At 41.0% G+C, this 20851-nt stretch overlaps 1 protein-coding gene across 4 annotated transcripts in view; it reads left to right on the forward strand.

The window, feature by feature from the left end:
• Positions 1–20851, forward strand: part of ANO4 (anoctamin 4) — a 439919-nt gene that overhangs the window by 242960 nt on the left and 176108 nt on the right. For all 4 annotated transcript variants that reach the window (XM_055118276.1, XM_055118277.1, XM_055118278.1 and 1 more), the window contains 2 exons: positions 6915–7051; positions 11722–11880. In XM_055118276.1, the coding sequence (XP_054974251.1) occupies positions 6915–7051; positions 11722–11880 (296 nt within the window). The remainder of the gene's footprint in view (positions 1–6914; positions 7052–11721; positions 11881–20851) is intronic.

Below are 20851 nucleotides of genomic sequence, written 5' to 3' on the forward strand. Positions count from 1 at the left end.
TGTACGCACGCGCACACGTGCGCTGATGGCAGGGTGGGGAAGTTGTGAATTCTGCTGCATTTCAGAACTAAGACCAAAAGAAGAGAGCAGTGAGTTGATTTCTGGCTCTTTCTTTTTCACTTTTTCAGACTGCTTCTAAAGCACATTGACTGTATTTTTCCATTAGCTTTAGAGTACTGCTTCCTCTGTTTTTACCTCTCAGCTAGAAGTATATGACTCCCCACTTGCACTGTGTTTATGTTTGGACCTCTAGCCCCGGAGTGTTGGTACATGGAACAAAAGGCAGAAGAGAATTTGTTTCAGCCTTTGCAGTCTCTTTGTGGTCTGTCTCCCCTAGAGAATGAGCGATGGCTCACATCCCGTTTGATTTTCACTGAAGAGATAACGAAACAATTGCAAATATCTGATGAATGTGTTCGGTCCCGCTGCAATAGATTTGCCTGGTGACATATAGGATGTCAGGATCTCCTTCCGGCTCCCTGACCTCTCGGTTCTGCCTCTCCTCTGGGATAAGGTAGCCAGGAGATGTCCCTCCTCAGAAGTCTCTTTCCAAAGCTGAATCTGTTGCTTTATTTAGACTCTATAGCGGATTTTTGGACTCCCAGACTATTTGAGGTTCTTGACCTTTGTTCACTAGCTTTTGTGACTGCTGTTTTGTTCACAGGTCTTTTATAGGTTGAGTGTCTGCTTGTTGCAAAAGAGAATCATTTATAAGTCTCCCTTGCTTTCCCAAATCCATGCTCTCCACCAGTCCCCGTGCCCGTCTTTGCCACCCATGTCTCTTTGCACAGCCCTGCCTGTGTCCCAGACATTGATCGCGATCGCATTGAATTTTTGCATTCTTTTTCTCTTGTCATTTCATTTTTTTTTCTTTAAGAGTCTCCCAAGCCAAAATTCAGGGGTCCCTGGGCAAGTCCTGGGGGTTCTGTCCAGGTCAGTTGGTTGATTGAGTGCTAGGGCTGGGGCACCTGGGCTACCCTGACAGTGCTTAAGGCCCTCAGGGTGGTGGGTTGGGGGCAGTCATTGGCTGGGGATGGGAATTGGGGCCTCTCCAGCTCTCGAACTGGTGTACCACCCCATGCCTTTCACTCAATTGATGCCTCAGAATGTTTCCCTCTCTTTGTTGTTTAATGAGCCTACTAGCAGAATTATGTCAGGCAGAAAGTTTTCACACATTTCCCCTGCATTTGAGTGGTTGTCGTAAGGGTGGGGAAGCATCGAAAGATGAGCCTGTTTGGATACGGAGTGTGGTTGTGATGTCCAAGTCTGTAGCTACAGAGGGCTTACTCCCAGGTCCTGCCCCATGAAGCTATGCAAGCAGGACCACACCCATCCTATCCAGAACTTAGCCCAGGGCTGGAGCCATAGCACAGCAGGTAGGAAATTTGCCTTGCACACTGTCAACCTGAGTTCAATTCCCAGCTCGCAGTATATCCCCTGAGCCCAAGAGGATTGATCCGTGTGTGCAGAGGGAGGAGTAAGCCCTGAGCGTGTGAGTTGTGAACCCCCCCACTCACAAAAAGCAAACAAGAATGTCCACCCACCCCTAGCTCAGCTCAGTATCTCATAGGGTGGGCGCACAGTCAATAGCTTGAAGAATAAATACATGTTTTCATGATTTTTAAAAATGCATAAATAACAAGGGAAAAGTCAAATAAATAAAAAATTAATTGAAATTGCAGGCCAGTGAAATGGCTCAAAGCAGTCGGATGCATCCTCTGCAGGCTCAAGACCCCACTTTCTGTTCCTGCTACCATATGCTCCTCCTCCACCCATGCACCACTGAGTATGGTCTTGCTGGCCCCTGCATCACCGTGTCCAAGTAGCACCTCATCACTGCCCCAACACTGACCCACTGGGCTCCTAATACTAAGCAGAGCATCTCTGCAAGTGCTCCCCTGAGCCACCAGCATGATTCAAAGGAAGATTCAAGATTCAAGGGACAGGGGCAGTGCTGCCATAAATAAAAACTTTGGATGTTGGGGGCTGTTTTCTCCTTAATAAAATGATGTGTTGGCATCAAAATATGTTCTGTTTGGGTCCTAAAACTTGCATTTCGAGCTGATATAGCACTGTAGCACTGTGATCCTGTTGCTCATTGATTTTCTCGAGCGGGCATCAGTAACGTCTCCATTATGAGACTTGTTGTTACTGTTTTTGGCATATCGAATATGCCACGGGGAGCTTGCCAGGCTCTGCCATGTGGGGGGGATACTCTCGGCAGCTTGCCAGTCTCTCCGAGAGGGAGAGCCTCTATATTGAGCTGATATATCAGAAACAATGGTGAGGTATTTTTTTCAATGGCTCCACGTTCAGCACTTTACATGCTTGGGGTTCAATTGGGCACTTCCTGACAGTCCTGCATGTCTCGTCTCTGCTGAGGCTCCGGAGAAACTGGCAGGTGGTAATGGTGTCTTGCATGACTTGTTCTCCAAAACACAGACTTATGCTCATTTCCTTTGAGCACTCAGGTACCATCAGCCCCACGACTCCCAGATAGAGAATTTGACGGGTGGCACTCAGAATAGTAAAGGGCATCAGTCCCCTTTTCCAAGTCAGCCAGTGCCCGTAGAAGCAGAGTCAGACTTTTAGCACAGAATGGATTTTCTCATCCTCAGCACTGTCCACATTTGGGACTGAATACCTTGAGGTTGTGGGGCTTCCTGTGTGTTCGTGGATTTTTAGCAGCATCCCTGACCTCAATTTCTTGACAGCCTCTAGATATCCCCATCATATCCTCAGTCAAAAGTTGATCAAAAATTATCCAGACACTGCCAAAAAGTGTCAAGATGATGGTTTAGTCACAGTTAGGCACCCCAGAAGTAAAGGACTTTATTGAACAGATTATGTCCACAACAGAAAATGACAGAACATGGCCTGGTAACTTTCTTTCCTTGAAGAATGAAATGGAGTGGATGGATGGGTGGGTTCATGGAAGAGAGGAAGAAAGAATGGAAGGATGGATCATGAATGGTTGGATAGGAAGGAAGGAAGTAAATGGGGGAAGAAAGGAAGGAAAGGGGGGAAGGAAGGATGGAAATGGAGGAAAGAAGGAAGGAAGGAAGGAAGGAAGGAAGGAAGGAAGGAAGGAAGGAAGGAAGGAAGGAAGGAAGGAAGGAAGGAAGGAAGGAAGGAAGGAAGGAAGGAAGGAAGGAAGGATGGAAGGAAGGAGGGAGGGAGGGAGGGAGGGAGGGAAAGAAGGAAACTCAAGAGTGTCTCTTCATGTGAGCCAGTCCCCTGGACATGCATCTCCATGTTCTCTTTAATATTTCCTTATTATCTCACACCTGATCCCAAACTATCTCTATGTCAACCTTTATAAGTGCCTATTTTTCCTACTTGTAGTGATAAGACTCAAATATTAACTTAATATCCCAGAGTCTAAAGAAAAAGTTCCCCAACTTTGCCTCCTTTTCATTCAGCACACCCCTGGAAATCTTCCTCCTTTTAATGAACAAAGAGAAAGTGTCCCCAGTCACACCTGAGGCTACTACTGTCCCCTGCATTGTTCCAGTGACCCTGGAGTAGGATGTGTGATGTCACCCACTTTGTCGGTCAATAGCCAACAGATGAACATGGTGAGAGGACCTGCCACCCTGCCCACATACGCTCACGTTCTCGATTCGTCCTCTCAGCTACACTGATAAAGACAGTTTCTGTTCGTGTCTCACCAGCGAGGAAATGAAATCACAGGATAACACAGTGAAAGCAGTGTGTTAATACTAAGCCGGTCTAAGAGGTTTGAAAGAATAAGCAGATCTCTGAACTTTGTTAAACTACTATCTGATCCCCTGGTATGTTTCCAGTCAACATCTACTTGAAATTTAATCTCCGTCTACTTGACAGCATAATCAGGATCTGATTGAAATTGTGGAGCCAGTGGCATGTGGCTAAGAATCATGTTAAGAGAAATATGTGTGCACGATCCTGGGGCCCTAAACTGCTGGAGACAAGGGGGCTATTGGACATAACTGGACCATGACCCCCTTAAGAAGGTCAGATTGACATTCAGCAAATAGATGTCGAGGGCTTATTCCATGCCAGGACCTCTGTATACCCATTGAGGCAGGCATCGTTCCTCCCCGGTGGAACTCATATTTAATAGGGTAATCATTCAGGAAACAAATGAGTACACAGCAGGTGGTGATCAAAGCTGTGAAGAGAATGTGCAGGAAAATAAGGTGAAGGGAGTTTCTCTATGTAGGGTGCTCAGGGAAGTTGATTTTGATTTAGATGTTGTCCAAGACTTGAACGTTTCCCCCCAATGTTAGGTTCCCTCCTTAAGTACCTAACACAGCATAGGTGCTTCTAAATTTTGGCTGTTTAGAAAGACCTTGATGATTTTTTTCCTTTATATCCTCTGAGTCTAAAAATCCTATAGTCAGCGTATTAGCTTCCTTTTGCTGTTGTAGCAAATAGCCACAAACTCTGACTCAAAACACCTTTTGGTTACCTTACAGTGCTAGAGGTCAGACTTCAGGAGATCAGCAAAATGATGTTCCTCTTGGAAACCACCTGCATTCCTTGAGTTGTGGTCCTATGGCATCTTCATCACCAGAAACAATCTTTTCATCTCTCTCCCCTCTCCGTTCCCCACTCCTTCTCTCTTTCTCTCTCTTGCTTTGCTTCAGTGACATGGACCCACCTATGTCACGCAGAATGATTTCCCCATTTTAAAATCTCCTTGCTTCAGCCATACCTCCAGAATCCTTTTATATTATCTTACATAGGTAACAATGCATTTACATTCCAGATAACCTTCAGCAGTCATGATTCAGCCTCCCACAGTAAACCATGCATCTTAATTTTCACTTGAATCCCATTTTATTCTACAGATGAAAAACTTTAGTTGAATTGATTACCTGAAAAAATCATGCTTAGTTAAAGCTTTAAAACTTGGCCATCCCGGGAAGGAGTGTGGCGTATCCAAGCTCTTTTCCTTTATTATGTATAAATGTATATACACATACACACATATATAGTATGATATATACCATATTTATGATACATATGTATGCATATATCATACTACCACAATTTCTATTTGTTTTATAACTGTGTAGGCAGGAATTCATGATGCTTTCATTTATCCAGTTACCATGATCCCCATTATTCTATATGGCCCCTCAAGCCTGCCAGGAGTGATTCCTGAGCACAGAGCCAGGAGTAAGCCGTGAGCAGCGCTCTTTGCCTCCCCCCATAACAAAAAATAAATAAACAAAAAAATTCTGCACATAGCTTTCATCAGTCTAAAAGATCCTTAGTGATATTTAATTTTTCTCTTTGTTGGTTTGTTTTGTGGCAGTGCCAGGGATGGAATCCGGAGCCTCACATGTGCCAGATGTGCCCTCTACATATCCTGTCAGCCAGGAGCCACTTTTTTTTTTTTGTTTTAGGGCCCTACCCAGCAGTGTTCAGGTTACTCTGTGCTCTGCACTCAAAAATTACTCCTGACAGTACTTGAGGGACCACATGGGGTGCCAGGGATCAACCCAGTTCGGGTCCATGCAAGGTACATGCCCTATACCCTCTGTATTAGCCGTCTGGATCAGGAACCATCTCTTTTTTTAATTGAATCACCATGAGATACAGTTACAAGCTTTCATGTTTGAGTTGTAGTCATACAATTATCAAACACCCATCCCTTCATAAGTGCACATTCTCCATCACCAATGTCCCCAGTATACCCCCTGTCCAACCCTCCCCCTGCCTCCATGGCAGACAATTTTCCCTATACTCTCTCTCTCTACTTTTGGACATTATGGTTTGCAATAGAGATACTGAGAGGTTATCATGTTTGGTCCTTTATCTACTTTCAGCATACATTCCCACCCCGAATGAGCCCTCCAACCATAATTGTCCTAGTTATCCCTTCTCTATTCCAACTGCCTTCTCCCCCAGCTCGTGAGGCAGGCTGACCAGGAATCATTTTTATAGCATCAAGTCAAAAAATAAACCTCAATTTGAGTATATGATATTGATATATGTGATGATGATATCTTTTTCGTTCACTGGCACTGGATTTTCCTTTCTGGTGTAGGATGTGTTTCTGTGTGTGTGTGTGTGTGTGTGTGTGTGTGTGTGTGTGTGTGACTCTGTGCACTGGTACCTGATCTCTGTGTTTGGGGCTCTGATGTGCTCTCTGTGTTGACAGGTTGTTAGCGTCAGCAGTCTTTCGCATGAACTTCTAAATCATTCACCTCATGATTTCCAGTCATGATGATAGGAAAGACAGAAAGTCTAACTACTGACGGCACTTCTTGGAGGTCAGGGTGGGTCACACCCTGCAGTGCTCAGAACTTGCTCCTGAGTCTGTTCAGGGATCACTCCTGGTAGGGCTCAGGGGACATATAAGATGCCAGGGATCAAACCCTTGTCAGCCAAGTGCAAGGCAAGCACCTACCAGCTATACTATCACTCAGACCTCAGGAAGCTTTTTAATTTTTTTTGAATTAGACTTCCTTTATTAGACCTTAAAGATATAGCACATAAGAAATAATTTAACAGTTCTTACTGAACCAGGCACGTAGCATCTTTATAGTATAATGTTGAATAAGGGGAAAAATAAGGTCATTGCCCAAACAGTGACTTCAGATAAATAAATACTTATTGGTAAACACCTATGGGAAAACAAAATGAACCCAGGACATCTCAGTATTGTGGAAGGCAAATGTTATTTATTTTGTGGAGGTCCTTTCCTTCACCATTTGCTTAGTCTTATCTAATAAAGACACTGTTTGGTCAAACCTGTTTTGCATCTGGCATCCTCTCTCTTAGGAAATAATATGCCTGTCACTCAAGCCGCTACTGAAGCGAGCATCTGTGAAGTAAAAGGGTGATGCCTTCTCTTTCAGCACTATTTATAAGGTCCCAGATTCCTCACTCGTCTTGTAATGCACTTACTTTGCTTCTAGTGGCCAAGGACGTCAATATTCTTTTTGATGAGTTAGAAGCTGTGAACACTCCTTGCAAAGATGATGACTCCCTCCTTCACCCCGGAAACCTGACCAGTACTTCAGATGACGTTAGCAGATTGGAAGCAGGAGGAGAGGTAAGACTTTGATTTCTTAAAAAAAAAAAATACCATCGTGGAAGTGGAGGGGAAGGAGATAGTTCTTGGCTCAGACGTCTCCCTTGCAGTTGAGAGGCTGCAACTTCGATCCCCATTGCCAGCCGTGTGCATGAGTCCTCTCCTGGACACCCGGTGCTGGGCTGTTGTGCTCTGAAATGACGGTGCTGCCACTTCAATCCAGTTGGTTAGTATGTGTGAACACTGTGGTGAACACATGCAGGCTAAGCATAGCTAAAAGGACTGCAATCCTGGATTACCACTGTGTCTCGGAGTGTGAGCAGTGTAACCTGGAAACCCTTAGCAAACGCTGCAGCTAAGCATGTGTGCAAACCCCTGTTCTTGCAACATTAACATTAACAGAGGGAGAGGAGGCGGGGGGGGGGTGAGGGAGGGGAGGGGGTGGAACAGCGAGGAGGAGCGAGGTGTGGATATATAATTCCTAATCAAGATTGAAACCTGTGAAGTTATTCCAGTGGACTCTTCCAAGTCTTCATATCTTTGTAAATTCCCGGAAAACAGGGCAGGTCTTTCCATCTTTGATATTCTCCATGGCTTTAGCACATTCTAGGACACTGGAATACACCTAATTCTTATACTAAAATGTCAGTGGGCCATGTGCATCCCTTCATATACATGACAACATATCTTTCATCCAAGAGTCTTAAATCTGTCCATTAGTTTAAGGTAAGGGGTGTTTGCAAGCGGCAAAAGTCAGTTTTTCAAGTTCAGTTTCCTTGTGTAAATCCCAAGCCCGTGGATGTGGATCAAAGTCTGAAAATAGCCAGTGTTGGCAGGGTAGTAGTGAGAAAGAAACCCTCATGCACTGTTAGTGAAAATGTGGTCTGGTTCAACCCCTATGGAAAGCATCGCAGAGATCTTTCCAAAAAAAAATAGTAATAGAGCCATCATACCACCCAGTAATACTATTTCTGAGTACCTATTCCTCAACACAAGAACAGTCATTTGAAAATGAATATATGAATACCTGTATTTAATACACACTTAATACAATAGCCAAAGATATAGAAATAGTCCAAATGAATGGACCAAGACATTGTGGTATATATACACAATGGAATACTATGCAGCTCTAACAAAGTCATGTAAGAAGTTGTGGTATATATACACAGTGGAATACTATGCAGCTCTAAAAAGTCATGGAATTTGCCGCAATCTTGATGGAGCTAGAAGACATCATGCTGAGTAAAGTCAGTTAGAAGGAAAGGGATAGGCACAATAATCTCTCTAATATGTGGGACTTAAAAGATGCACAGCAAGGTGGAAACAAAGGGTCAAAGGCCAAGGGGAGAACTGATGCACACAACTGAGTTGATGGGAGTGAGAATTGAAATAGAGGGGCATTGAGGTCCTTAACAGAGGGATATGGGTACACTGTTAAGGCATATGCATGAGAAACCATGATGAATGGCATTGTAAACCCACAGAATCTCAATTTAACAGTGTTTTTGAAATGTCCCCAGCCCATAGAACAGTGACACAACTCATATTCATCTTCACAGGACTATACTGTCTGGAGCCTCTCACTTTCCATCAGCTCTGGGCCTGGAAACCCACTGCAGTTTTAATAGGCCCATCTGCTCAGATGTCTTCTTGGAAAACAAAGTATTTAGTTAGAGGCATTCGCTGTTGTTCAGGTCATATAGAGTGGAGTTTTATAGCTCCCTTGTCTGTGAATTGGGTCTAGATAATAGGAACACAGAATCACTTATTTATTGCCTTTTTATAATGTTTTTTATTATTGCAGAGTCAGTTAACCACTGAAGGATGACACCTTTGATCAGAGAAAATTGCTTACTTTTGCCAGGCTCTCCAGACTTCACTTACAAATACCATATACAAGCTTTGTTTGTTACTTAGGTTTTGATTTTAATCACCATGATTTTTAGTACTTTTAATAACAGAATTCCACACATGCAGTGTTCCAACTTTGTGCCCTTCAGCAGAGGGACCGCTTCTCTCCACCATTGTCTCAGATCTCCTCACCCTGAAGACATTCATTCCCACCCTCTCTTTGCCGTAATAATAAGCTCAGTTGTATAGACCAGTTCTCAGGTCCTGTGGCCTTTGGCCACATGTTATAGCCTTACTATACTTCTTTATATCCCACAGATGAGAGAGATTATTTTGTGTCTTTTCCTCTCTCTTACTGACTTCACTCAGTGTGATATTCTCCAGATCCATCCACATAGCAACAAATTGCATAACTTCATCTTTTTATTGCCAAGTAGTATTCCATTATGTATATCCCACATTTTTTTTTCAATTTGAATTAAACTGGTTTTATTGAAGTAACAGAGATAGTAGATAATTATACATTCATCTCCTTTGTTCCATCTATATTCACTGTATAAGTGGCTTATAATTTAAATAGTACCATATGATAATATACATATATTTTCAATTTTATATTATGTTTACAATATATATCACTTATATATATTTTTATATATAATTTTTTATATATAAGAAGTCCTGAGCTGGGCTAAATATAATATGTAGTATTATACGTATGGGTCTGAGCATATGGGTCTGTGCTCAGGGACCCTTCCAGCTAAGCTCAGAAGTCCAGTCCACATATTTTGAGGGGATCAAACCTGAGTTTTCTTTGTTCAAGACATGTGTTCTACCACATTTTTAATCCAGTTATAAAAACCAAAGTCTAGGCCACTTGGCTGTTTCCAGATTTGGGCTATTTACCATAGTAAATAATGCTGCAATAAACAAAAGAACGCAGATATCATTCATTCTACACAAAGATATTTCGAAGATCATAATGTGGCATATAGGAGGCACATTGCAAGTGACCTTGAAAAGCCCTAGTTCCATGCCTTCAGCTGTCAGGTGAGGCTGTCCCAGGGAGGCCAGATGTGGCTGAGCCTGGAGCCTCAGCAGAAGCTCAGGTTTTGCGGGTGTGTGTGGCTATACTGCATCCGTACCACGATGTTTTTATCACTTGGTAAGTAATGATTAATTCAGGCAGGCTTCTGAGTTGCTAGCCAGAGAAATAAAATAAGGATTGTCTTTAATCGCATATATCTGCACAAAAGCATGGTCTTCATATTTTCTTTCCTTATTTAAAAAAATGGTTCTATCCACTGTGCTTTGCTATTTTATTTACAGTACCGTCCATGGTGGGGTTCCATGCAGACAAACTCCAGTACCATCCCCTCACCCTTACCACACCTGTGTGTCCTTTTCTCTCTGCTTTTGGATGAGATTACATGCTGGACATAGGTGCCGGGCGTTCTGGGTCTGATATACTTGTCTAGATTCTTGGCAGGCAGATTTGCCTACTTTTTTTAGCTCCTGTTGCATACTGTGGTCTAGAGAATGGACATACTCACCCCCATTTCCACTTTCTAGGTTTATAAACATCTATTTGAAATCTATCAGCCTGACCAACCTGGCCACAGTCTGGTTAGCTTGTAATTGATCTCCTTTGTACTCAGTCCTCAGCCTCTCTTCATTGTTACACAGTGTTGATTGTAGCAAGCCTATGGATCCTGGATGAGAATTGGGCATGTTATTTAAATTTTGTCTGTTATTTCTGTAAAATAGGATTCATAACTTGCATCTCATTCATGAACCTTAATAATAAAATGACCCATCTTGACCCCAGTTAAGAAGTAGAATGGAATCTTTCAAATGGTGGTTGTAGCTTACTTTTTTGGCTGCTAACTCTAATTGCTTTTTAATGGATGGAAAACAGTATTTGCATGTATGCAATAGAAAGGATAAGTATTCTTCTGTGAAACTTTTGTCTGGGATATTTTGTGTCTACATATTTACAAAGGCACACATATCACAAAATAAAATATATTTTTCTTATTGTAAACAGCTATTTTTAGATTCTCTTGAGTATATAGAGTATTGCTAAACCATCACAGCTACATATAATCCTATCCTTATACCCAAATAGTGTTGTCATCTTCCTGAATTTTTGTTTTATCAAAATTCTTGCTATAAAAATGTCTTATTATTGGCACATCTTTTATGATTTGTTTTTTGCTTTAGAAAAAAATAACATGATGCTGTCTGTGAATTTATGTTTTATGTCAATACTGTGTAACATTGTAAAAAGAAGCTAAAATTTATATTTACTTTCAGATGCAGATATAGTTTGTTTCTATATTGTTCATAATATTTTCCAATATTACTCTCTAACAATCTATTAGCTTATTTGCCTGCCCATGGGCATTCAAATTAATTAATATTAAAAATCTTTCCTACTCTTATGAGCAATGCTCATATGCTTGCTTCCTAGTTTCCTTACCAAGAATTCAGCTTAATTTCTGTGTGAAGCAAATTTCATTTTTACAAGATGATGACTGTATTTTTCCAGGGTGTCTAAATTCTCACTATCACCTATTGGATAGGATCATTTTCATTTGCTCTATATCTTTGATGTTGTTATTGGTCATAATTTTTCCCTTTTTGACTCAATGCCCTTTTCCAATTTTTGTTTTATTTACATATTTATAATTTTTTCATATGTATAATTTTTGCCAGTAAAAATGTAATTTTGACAAAATAAAAGGAAAACTTTGACTTTAATTTCTCTTTAACATTATTTACTTCAGGCTCAGTGCTTTGAGTGGCTTCAACTAGTCTTTTCTCTCCACCTACAGACAGTGCCAGAAAAACACAAATCAAATGGCCTTTACTTCAGAGATGGAAAGTGTCGAATTGACTACATTCTTGTATACAGAAAATCCAACCCCCAGACCGAAAAGAGAGAAGTATTTGAAAGAAATATCAGAGCAGAAGGGTTGCAAATGGAAAAAGAGGTAAATAGTTTTCTTGGATGAGAAAGAAACATAAATATACATCTATTCATATCAAGATGCAATTTGAAAAAAAAATCAGCCATTAGTCATATGTTCACGAATGTTTCATTTGGTCAGAGTATGCCAATCTGAAATGTGTGGGGAATGTTCCAGCAATTAAATTTCACAGCACAGTTTGCCTCTGAGAGCATTTTTATGTGAAATGATTCTGTGAAAATCAAAACACTCTTCCCATGGAATGGATTGTTTCAAAGTGTTACTGCTTTTCAAAATAACTTTTCATTGCAATCCCATTAATTTATAGCATTTTGCAAGTTTCTGTATACTGCATTATAATTGAGATCTGCATATACTTACTACAAGCTCAGTACCATCAAAAATCTAGTTCTGTCCATCTCTGGTTTCTCTCTTTCTTTTGAACAACCCCGTCCCTCTCTGCTAATTCTGGTCTCTAAGAGTTTAGTTTTGAATTGTTCTATTTTTTTTTTTTACTTTCTTTGATTCTTTATGCTCTACAGATGAGTGAAATCTTCTGGTATTTGTCTTTCTTTTTCTGATTTAACTTGATTTAGCACCATCAGCTCAAGGTTCACTCATGTTGTCACAGATAGCAAAATTTTTGTAGCAATGTAGATAAACCACTTTATTCATCCACAGTAGACACTGGAGTTTTCAAATTTCTTGTCTGTTATAATTAATGCTTCAGTGAACATGGATGTCCTTATGTATTTTTTTAATTTGGATTGAAAAATTATTTGGGACAGGAGTTAGTACAGCAAGTTAGTACAGCAAGTAACCTTACATGTGACTGACCCAGTTTGATCCCAAGTACCTATAAAGTCCCCTGAGCGCTGCTGGAAGTAGCCAAAATAGACAAACAACCCCAAAATTAAAAATAATTAGATAAATACCCAGAAGTGAACTAGATAAATCACAATGTTTGCTATTCTTATTTTTTGTTTGTTTGTTTTGGGTTTGAGACCACACCTGGCAGTGCTCAGGACTTACTCCTGGCTCTGTGCTAGATGGTCATTTTTGTGTTGCTCAAAGGACCGTGTCTCTCTAGGGACAAAGATCAAATCTGGGTTGGCCATGTGCAAGTCAAATGCCTAATGCCTTTGCTCCTGGACTACCTATTACCCACAATTTGCAGTCTCTTTCTCTTCATCGTCACCAACACCTTGTTCCTTGTTTTTTTTTCTGCAATATTTTATTGTTATTGAAGTATGATGGTTATAGTAGTAGCACTGTAGCACTGTCATCCCATTGTTCATCAGTTTGCTTCAGCGGGCACCGTTGTTAGACTTGTTGTTACTGTTTTTGGCATATCGAATATGCCACAGGTAGCTTGCCAGGTTCTGTCATGCAGGCAGGATACTCTCGGTAGCCTGCCAGGCTTTCCAAGAGGAACAGAGGAATTGAACCCGGATCAGCCGCATGCAAGGCAAACGGCTTCCCCGCTGTAGTATCATAGTAGTATCATAGTAAATAATAGTATAATAATGTTTATGTTAACACTTTCGGTGTACAACTCTTGTTTTCTGTTTAAAAAATAATTTTTAACAAGATATAAGATGACTTCTCATTGTGATTATTATTTTCCCTTCCTTAATAATGAGTGACATTGAACATTTTTCCATGTGTCCACTAGATCTCTTGTATGTCTTTAACTGAAAAGTGTCTATTAGATCTTTTGGATCGTTTAAAAAAAAATCAGGTTCTTTGTTGTTGAGAAATGCTCAGGGTCAGCAGATGGGAGAGAAGCTTAGAACCAGGACAGAGTTTTTGCCCTCTCTGGGGCCCATTCCCTCAGCCACTGTTTGTTGTTTGTAGCCCAGAAGTTCCCTGAACCCTCTTCTTTGGGGCTTCTCAGGAGGTGGCATTGCATAGGAATGATTGAAGTTAATTCGTAATTGGTTCAGCATCCATGAACCAATCTATTCCCTGCACAGAGGTTGACTTTATGTATTCTTACCTTCTATTCATGGTTGGTTTCCTGGCAACTAGCTTCCATCCATCCATCCATCTGTAGCTGGGTTCCATGAGTCACTTCATTAACATAAGGGCACCTTTATCACTGTCTGCACTTAGAAATGGCAAGAGTGCTGGAGGTGTGAGTCAGGTCTTGTGCATGAAGACCATGAGAAACAGGTTTTGGTTGGTTGGATGACCAAACGCAGTAGGCAGTAGGTGCTCAAATAACTTACTTTTTGTTCAATACCTTTTTTTTAGTAATGTGGATAAGAAAAATAAGGATCACTGATTATTTTTTTTTCTGACCAGGGTGACTGTCAGAGTTACGTGTGGATGTTCTCTATATATTTTCCTGGATTTTCTTTCTCTGGGTGCTCTGGTTTTCTCTCACATCTTGGTGATGTACATGTGAGATTCATTCTTATGTTGCATTGTCTCATTCTAGGTGCATATATGATTGTATGTGAATGTGTGCATAAGTATGCAGGTGAGTGTGTGAATGCATGTGTGGGTGTGGTTGTATGTCTAGGACTGTATGTGGATGTGTTTGAATGTGTACTTATGAGTATATGTGAATAGATTGTGTGTGGATGTGAATGTGTGCATGTAGGTAAATGTATGTGGGGAGAGTGAGTGTGTGAGTGTGAATGTGTATGAGTGAATGTGTGAATGTGTGTCTGAATACATTTGTGAATGGGATTGAGTCTGTGCAAATGTGTATGAGTGCATGTGTGATTGTGTATGCGTGAGTGTGCATTGTGATGTGAGAGCATCCTGTCCATCGGTGGTTCTCATCTTGAACTGCAGACACCCTTCACTCTCAGCTGGGAGCTAGTACAGGTGTTAAGGCATTTGCCTTGCATGATGCCAACGCTTGCTTGATTTTCTGCACCACCTGTGGTACCGCCGAACTCTGCCAGAAGTGATCCCTGAACGCAGAATATACCTGCCAGGTGTAGGTCTCCCTACCCTTAAAAACAAACAAAAAAACACCTCTAATTGTAATAGGTTAGAATGATTGAATGAATGAATTCAGTGAATACAAATGTTTTATTATTAGAAATGTTTTTGTCTCTTTAGAGTTTGATGACACTTTTTTTTTAGCTTTTTGGGCCACACCCAGTGATTCACAGGGGTTACTCCTGGCTCTGCACTCAGGAATTACTCCTGCTGGTGCTCAGGGGACCATATGGGATGCTGGGAATCAAACCCCAGTCAGCCACATGCAAGACAAATGCCCTACCTGCTGTGCTATCATTCCAGCCCCTGATGACACTTATTTGACAGAAATAAGCTTAATTCTTATTTATATTTATACTTATTAGACTATGGCACACTGATTTCATGTCTTTCCTGTGAAATTCAGAGTTTCCAAGAACCATTGTGTTAGTGAGGACTTACTGTTTCTTAGAAATTGCAATATTGCATGAGAATGTAGCAGCAGGTGAGGTGATAGTTTCTGATGCTGCCCCTCAGGTGGGAAGGAAAGGTGTTTGAAGCCAGACCTCCAAGCTTCCCTTTGCCAGGTGCCCACTCCACGTGATCTCTCAACACTGTATATTAATAGAATTTTTCCAGATTAGTTGTTCCTGAGCCTTTATACAGTAGATACAATATATTTTTGGAATGTCTCCAAAGGAGAAACAGAAAAATAATGAGACATGTGTGGTATTAAGGGAACAGTTTTTTATTCTCAAGAAACTGGAATCAGATCACCAAAAGACCATCTTTATTGGCAGTTACATAGACCAAAAACCAGAATTAATATGTTGCCTTTTATGCTTTTAACTGACTCCAGAAAAATATTTCTTTTATCCATTGAACATATCATTCATCAATCTTATTTTTCAAACTCTTACTGAGACAATTTGTGGAGTCTCCTTTCCTAACATTAATAGTGTAGTAATGTTTTTATTTCTTAAAAAACATTCCTTCATCTTTGGAGCCAGGAATGTGGCTTCGTCGTAGTGTTTGCCTTGCATGCCCAGACCTGGGTTCAATTCTTAGCATTGTAAAAATAATAATTAAAAAAACTAATTTTAACCTACAGTTTTATACAACTTGGATGGAACTTGAAGTTATATGTTATATAAAATAAGTGAAAAGGAGAAAAACAAATACAGATAATCTCACTTATCTATGGTATATATATAGAGAGAGACAAAACAAGTAAATAGACTTATCAATGACAAACCCTTGACTTTAATTACAAAACAGATTACCAATCAGTGGGGAAAGGGACTTGGGGGAAAGGAAAGGAAGAGATGAACTAGAGGTGATGTAAAGATAGTGGTGGATACTCTCCAATGTGCATCCATTAATAGGCAAATTCCATAACTTTATTTTTCATAACAGCTGCATAGTATTCCATTGTGTAGATGTGCCATGGTTTCTTTGTTCATTCGTCTGTTCTTGGGCACTCGGGTTGTTTTCAGATTCTGGCTATGGTGAATAGTGCTGAAATGAACATAGAAGTGCAGATGGCATTTCTGTTGTGTGTTTTTGGCCCCCTAGTTTATATCCCCATCTATGATATAATCTAGGAGGATATAACCTAGGGGGCCAAAAACACATAGCAGAAATACCATCTACACTTCTATGTTCATTTCAGCACTATTCACCATAACCAGAATCTGGAAATAAACTCTTGGAGAGCCCAGCAAGCTACTGAGAGTATCTCGCTTGCATGGAAGAGCCTGACAAGCTACAAGTGGCATATTCAATATGCCCCAAACAGTAACAAGTCTCACAATGGAGATGTTACTGGTGCCCACTTGAGCAAATCGATGAGCAATGAGATGACAGTGACAGTGACAGTGACAGGTTATATCCCCTGAAGTGTCATTGCTGGGTCAAAAAGGAGTTAAATTTCTAGCTTTTTGAGGAATGTCCATATTGTTTCCCAAAAAAGGCTGGACCAATCTGCATTCCACCAACAATGAAGGAGAATTCTTTTTTCCCCACATCCACACCAGCTGTGGTTGTTCTTGTTCATTTGGATATGTGCCAGTCTCTGTGGCGTGAGATGATATCTCACTGTTGTTTTGATTTGCATCTCCCTGATCATTAGTGAAGAAGAACATTAGAAGAACATTTTTTCATGTGCCTTTTGGCCATTTGAATCTCTGCTTTGAGAAACTTTCTATTCATTTCTTCTCCCCATTTTTTGATGGCATTGGATTTCTTTTTTGTAAAGTTCAACCAGTGCCTTGTATATCTTTGATATTAACCCCTTTTCAGAAGGATTTTAGGTGAAAAACCTTTTCCTTCCATTTCAAAGACTGACTTTGTATCTTGATCACTGTTTTTTCTCTCTTTTTTTTTTAAGTTGCAGAAGTTTCTTAGTTTAATGCAGTCCTTTTGTTTATCTTTGCTTCCACTTGCTTGGTCAGTGAAATTTCATCTTTCAAGATACCTTTAGCTTCAGTATCATGGAGGGTTTTGCCTACATTTTCTTCCATGTACCTTATGGATTTGGGTCTGATATTGAGGTCTTTTATTCACTTTGATCTGACTTTTGTATGTGGTGTTACATAGAGGTCTAAGTTCATTTTTTAGCACATAGCTGTCTGGTTTTGCCAACATCAATTGTTAAAGAGGTTTCTCTTGCTGCACTTCACATTTCTTTCTGCCTTATCAATACCACATGCATTTTTAAAAGTATAATAGGTACATATTTAGTGGATACTCAAGAGAAAGATAAAACTAAAGAATAAAGATGATTTCCACCATATGACTACATGTCATAAAAACACATCTGGCCTGGGAGAACATATGAAAGGACCCAAAGACTGAGCACAAAAAAACGGGAGCCTTCTGTCTCCCTTCAGCACTGCACTGTACGTAGCACTGTCCTCCCGTTGTTCATCGATCTGCTCGAGCGGGCACCAGTAACGTCTCCATTGTAAGACTTGTTACTGTTTTTGGCAGATCGACTGAGCCACAGGTAACTTGCCAGACTTTGCTGTATGGGCTTCCATATCATAATTATAAAAATTTTAGAATTCCTAGAGCATGTGGCCATATAACATTATATTTTATCCATAACAAGCAGTACAAAACAAATTATCTAGCATTGCCATTTCAGCAGGTTTAAGTGGTGGTGGGACTGGTGTAGAAATATCAAATGTAACCAAAGTAGAGAGAGTATTGTGAAAATTGCCTGCCATGCAGGCAGGGGAAAGGGTGGAATGGGGAGATACTGGGGATTTTTGGTGGTGGAAAACGTGCACTGGTTAGGTGATAGGTGTCTGATGATTCTGTGATCAAGGCTCAAACATGAAAGCTTTGTAATAGAGCTCCTCTCCCCTCAGAAATCATGGAAATGTGCGAGACATGGGTTTGCTCCCTGACACTGTATGTTCCCCTGAATACTACCAAGAGTGTTCCTAGAGCACAAAGTGATGCAACCCCTGAGCTAGGTGGGTGTGACTCTACAAAAAAAACGTGGTGGGGCAGAGAGAGAGAGAGAGAGAGAGAGAGAGAGAGAGAGAGAGAGAGAGAGAGAGAGAGAGAGAGAGAGAGTACATAGGCTAAGGCACTCGCCTTACTTGTGGTAGCTTCATTGGATCTGGCTATATTACTGACACTGCATATGGTACCTGGAACTGTGCGTAGCCCCCAGAACACTGCTGGGGTCACTTCTGAACACAGAGCCAGGGAGTATCCCCTGAACACTTCTGGGTGTGACCCCAAAATAAAACAAACAAAAATCTTCCTTCCTTTGTCCATCCACATTATTTACTGCCGTAACACTTTTCCTGCTTCTCTTGAACCCACAGTCCCTCTCCGACACCAACAAGCAGTGTTTTACTCTCTGGAAACTTCTTCCTTTGTAGCCTTTCCCTCCGCCAGGCTCCAGCCTTTCTCTCCCCAACTCCCACTGGGCCTCATGGGCAGAATCTCTGCTAACTGGGCCCCTCGCCACTGCACAGCCCTGTCCTGCCCGGCCCTGCAGCAAGTCCTGCCCTGCCGAGTGGGAGCAGGAAACGGGTAGCGTCTCTCTCCCACCAGAAATCATGAAAATGAAATGTTCCCAATTAAACAATAAACACAAGGTATTAATGCCATGTTATTTGATTTTAAAGTCATCAGAAGCATTTTTACTTAAACCAAATGTTTTATAAATAACAGCAACACTGACAACCCTTTGAATAGTTATTTCAGCTTCTCACAGTCACTTTGACCTTTCCTGCATCAAACAAAGAACTTGCTTCAGTGTGGGAAGGAACAGACAAATTCCCGGGAGCTTGCCGTGAATCCGTGTACATCCAAAATGATGAACGTTTTGATCCACAGGCACTCTTCCTGAGCTATTAGCCTTCTCTTCATTAGCTGTGTCATGATTCTGGCAATTACAGAAAACGTTTTTCAGAGAGGTAGAGGGTCCTGTTTCCAATTGAGTCAAGACGGGCTCCGAGGGTGAATAGCTTGGCAGTAAGAACATTCTTCTCTCTTTCAACATTGGATGTCAAGAAGCACAAACCTGAGAATCTTCAGCTCATAATGAAAGTGAGCACAGAGTCAAATTTAATCTTTCTTAAAATGTTTGCCCCTGCCGATTAGTCAGCAGCTAAGTGCTCACTCGTGCACATGGGATCTTTAATAGTCGGTAACTCATCTTCAATATTAGCTCAGAGAAAGTGATTCCCAACATGTTTCCTGAAGAAAGGATCAAGTTCAAGTGATTTGCTTCTTAGTGTCCATTCAGAGAGATCTTTATTAACTTTTATTTTCACTGAGATTCTGTAATTTGCAGTGCTATTAATAATGGTCTCTCATGCACATCACTTTTAAAAAGGTAGTGCCAGACTGATAGTGCAATGGGTAGGATGTTTGCCGTGTGTATATCCCACCTGGGTTTGATCCCTAGCAACCCATATGGTCCCACAAGCCTACCAGGAGTGATTCCTGAGTGAAGAGCCTGGTAAGAGCCAGATGTCATCAGGCCATCTGGGAAACTTGAGCTTTTATCTGAGTGGCCTGGAAAATCAGTGGACAGTTTTGAGCAGTCATACATAACAAAATCTTGTCTGTAGTATATTAGAGCTCCTCTTGTTTCCAGGTGATTTTGCATAGGGAGAGGAAGAAAACTAGCAAAACAGATGCAGGAAGGTCCATTATAATTGCAAGAATCAGAAAGAAATAGATAATGATGCCATAGTCAGGCACACAACAGGGGAGAGATTGAGAAGAGGAGAACATACATCTTACAAGAACTGCAGGCAGATTGAGTGCGTCTCAAGAGCATGAGCCACAGGCCTTTCATCTGTTGTGTGTTTTTCATTTTAGGAGCTGGGAGAAATGAGTTGCCATTTACAGGAAGCAGACAGGAGTGAATCCCCTGTAGATGTGTTAAACTCAAGGTGTCCCAGTAGTGGGAAACATTGAGTGGGAAAGAAGATTGTGGAATATAGAAGAGAACTGATGAAATATAGACCTGTTTTTGGCTTTTTCCCAACTGTAGTTTCCTTCAAACCATTTTCCTCCCTGTGACACTCCTACTCCAGCTTCGATCCACTAGCACTCTAGTATCATGCTATGGTTCTCCATCTACTTGATTTTTCACCTCTAGCCTCCTTGGTATATTCTGGGGGGTCATTAGAAAAGGTGTCACATGACTTCCAATTGAGAAGTACTGGAATAAAGGCTGGAGCAATAGCACAGTGAGTAGGACATTTGCCTTGCATGCAGCTGACCCGGGTTCAATTCTCAGCATCCCATAAAGTCCCCTGAGCACCGCCAGGAGTAATTAATTCCTGAGTGCATGAGCCAGGAGTAATCCCTGAGCATCGCCAGGTGTGACCCAAAAAGCAAGAAAGAAAGCAAGAAAGCAAGAAAGCAAGAAAGCAAGAAAGCAAGAAAGAAAGAAAGAAAGAAAGAAAGAAAGAAAGAAAGAAAGAAAGAAAGAAAGAAAGAAAGAAAGAAAGAAAGAAAGAAAGAAAGAAAGAAAGAAAGAAAGAAAGAAAGAAAGAAAGAAAGAAAGAAAGAAAGAAAG

The sequence above is a fragment of the Sorex araneus genome, chromosome 10, assembly GCF_027595985.1.
Source record: "Sorex araneus isolate mSorAra2 chromosome 10, mSorAra2.pri, whole genome shotgun sequence".
NCBI lineage: Eukaryota > Metazoa > Chordata > Mammalia > Eulipotyphla > Soricidae > Sorex > Sorex araneus.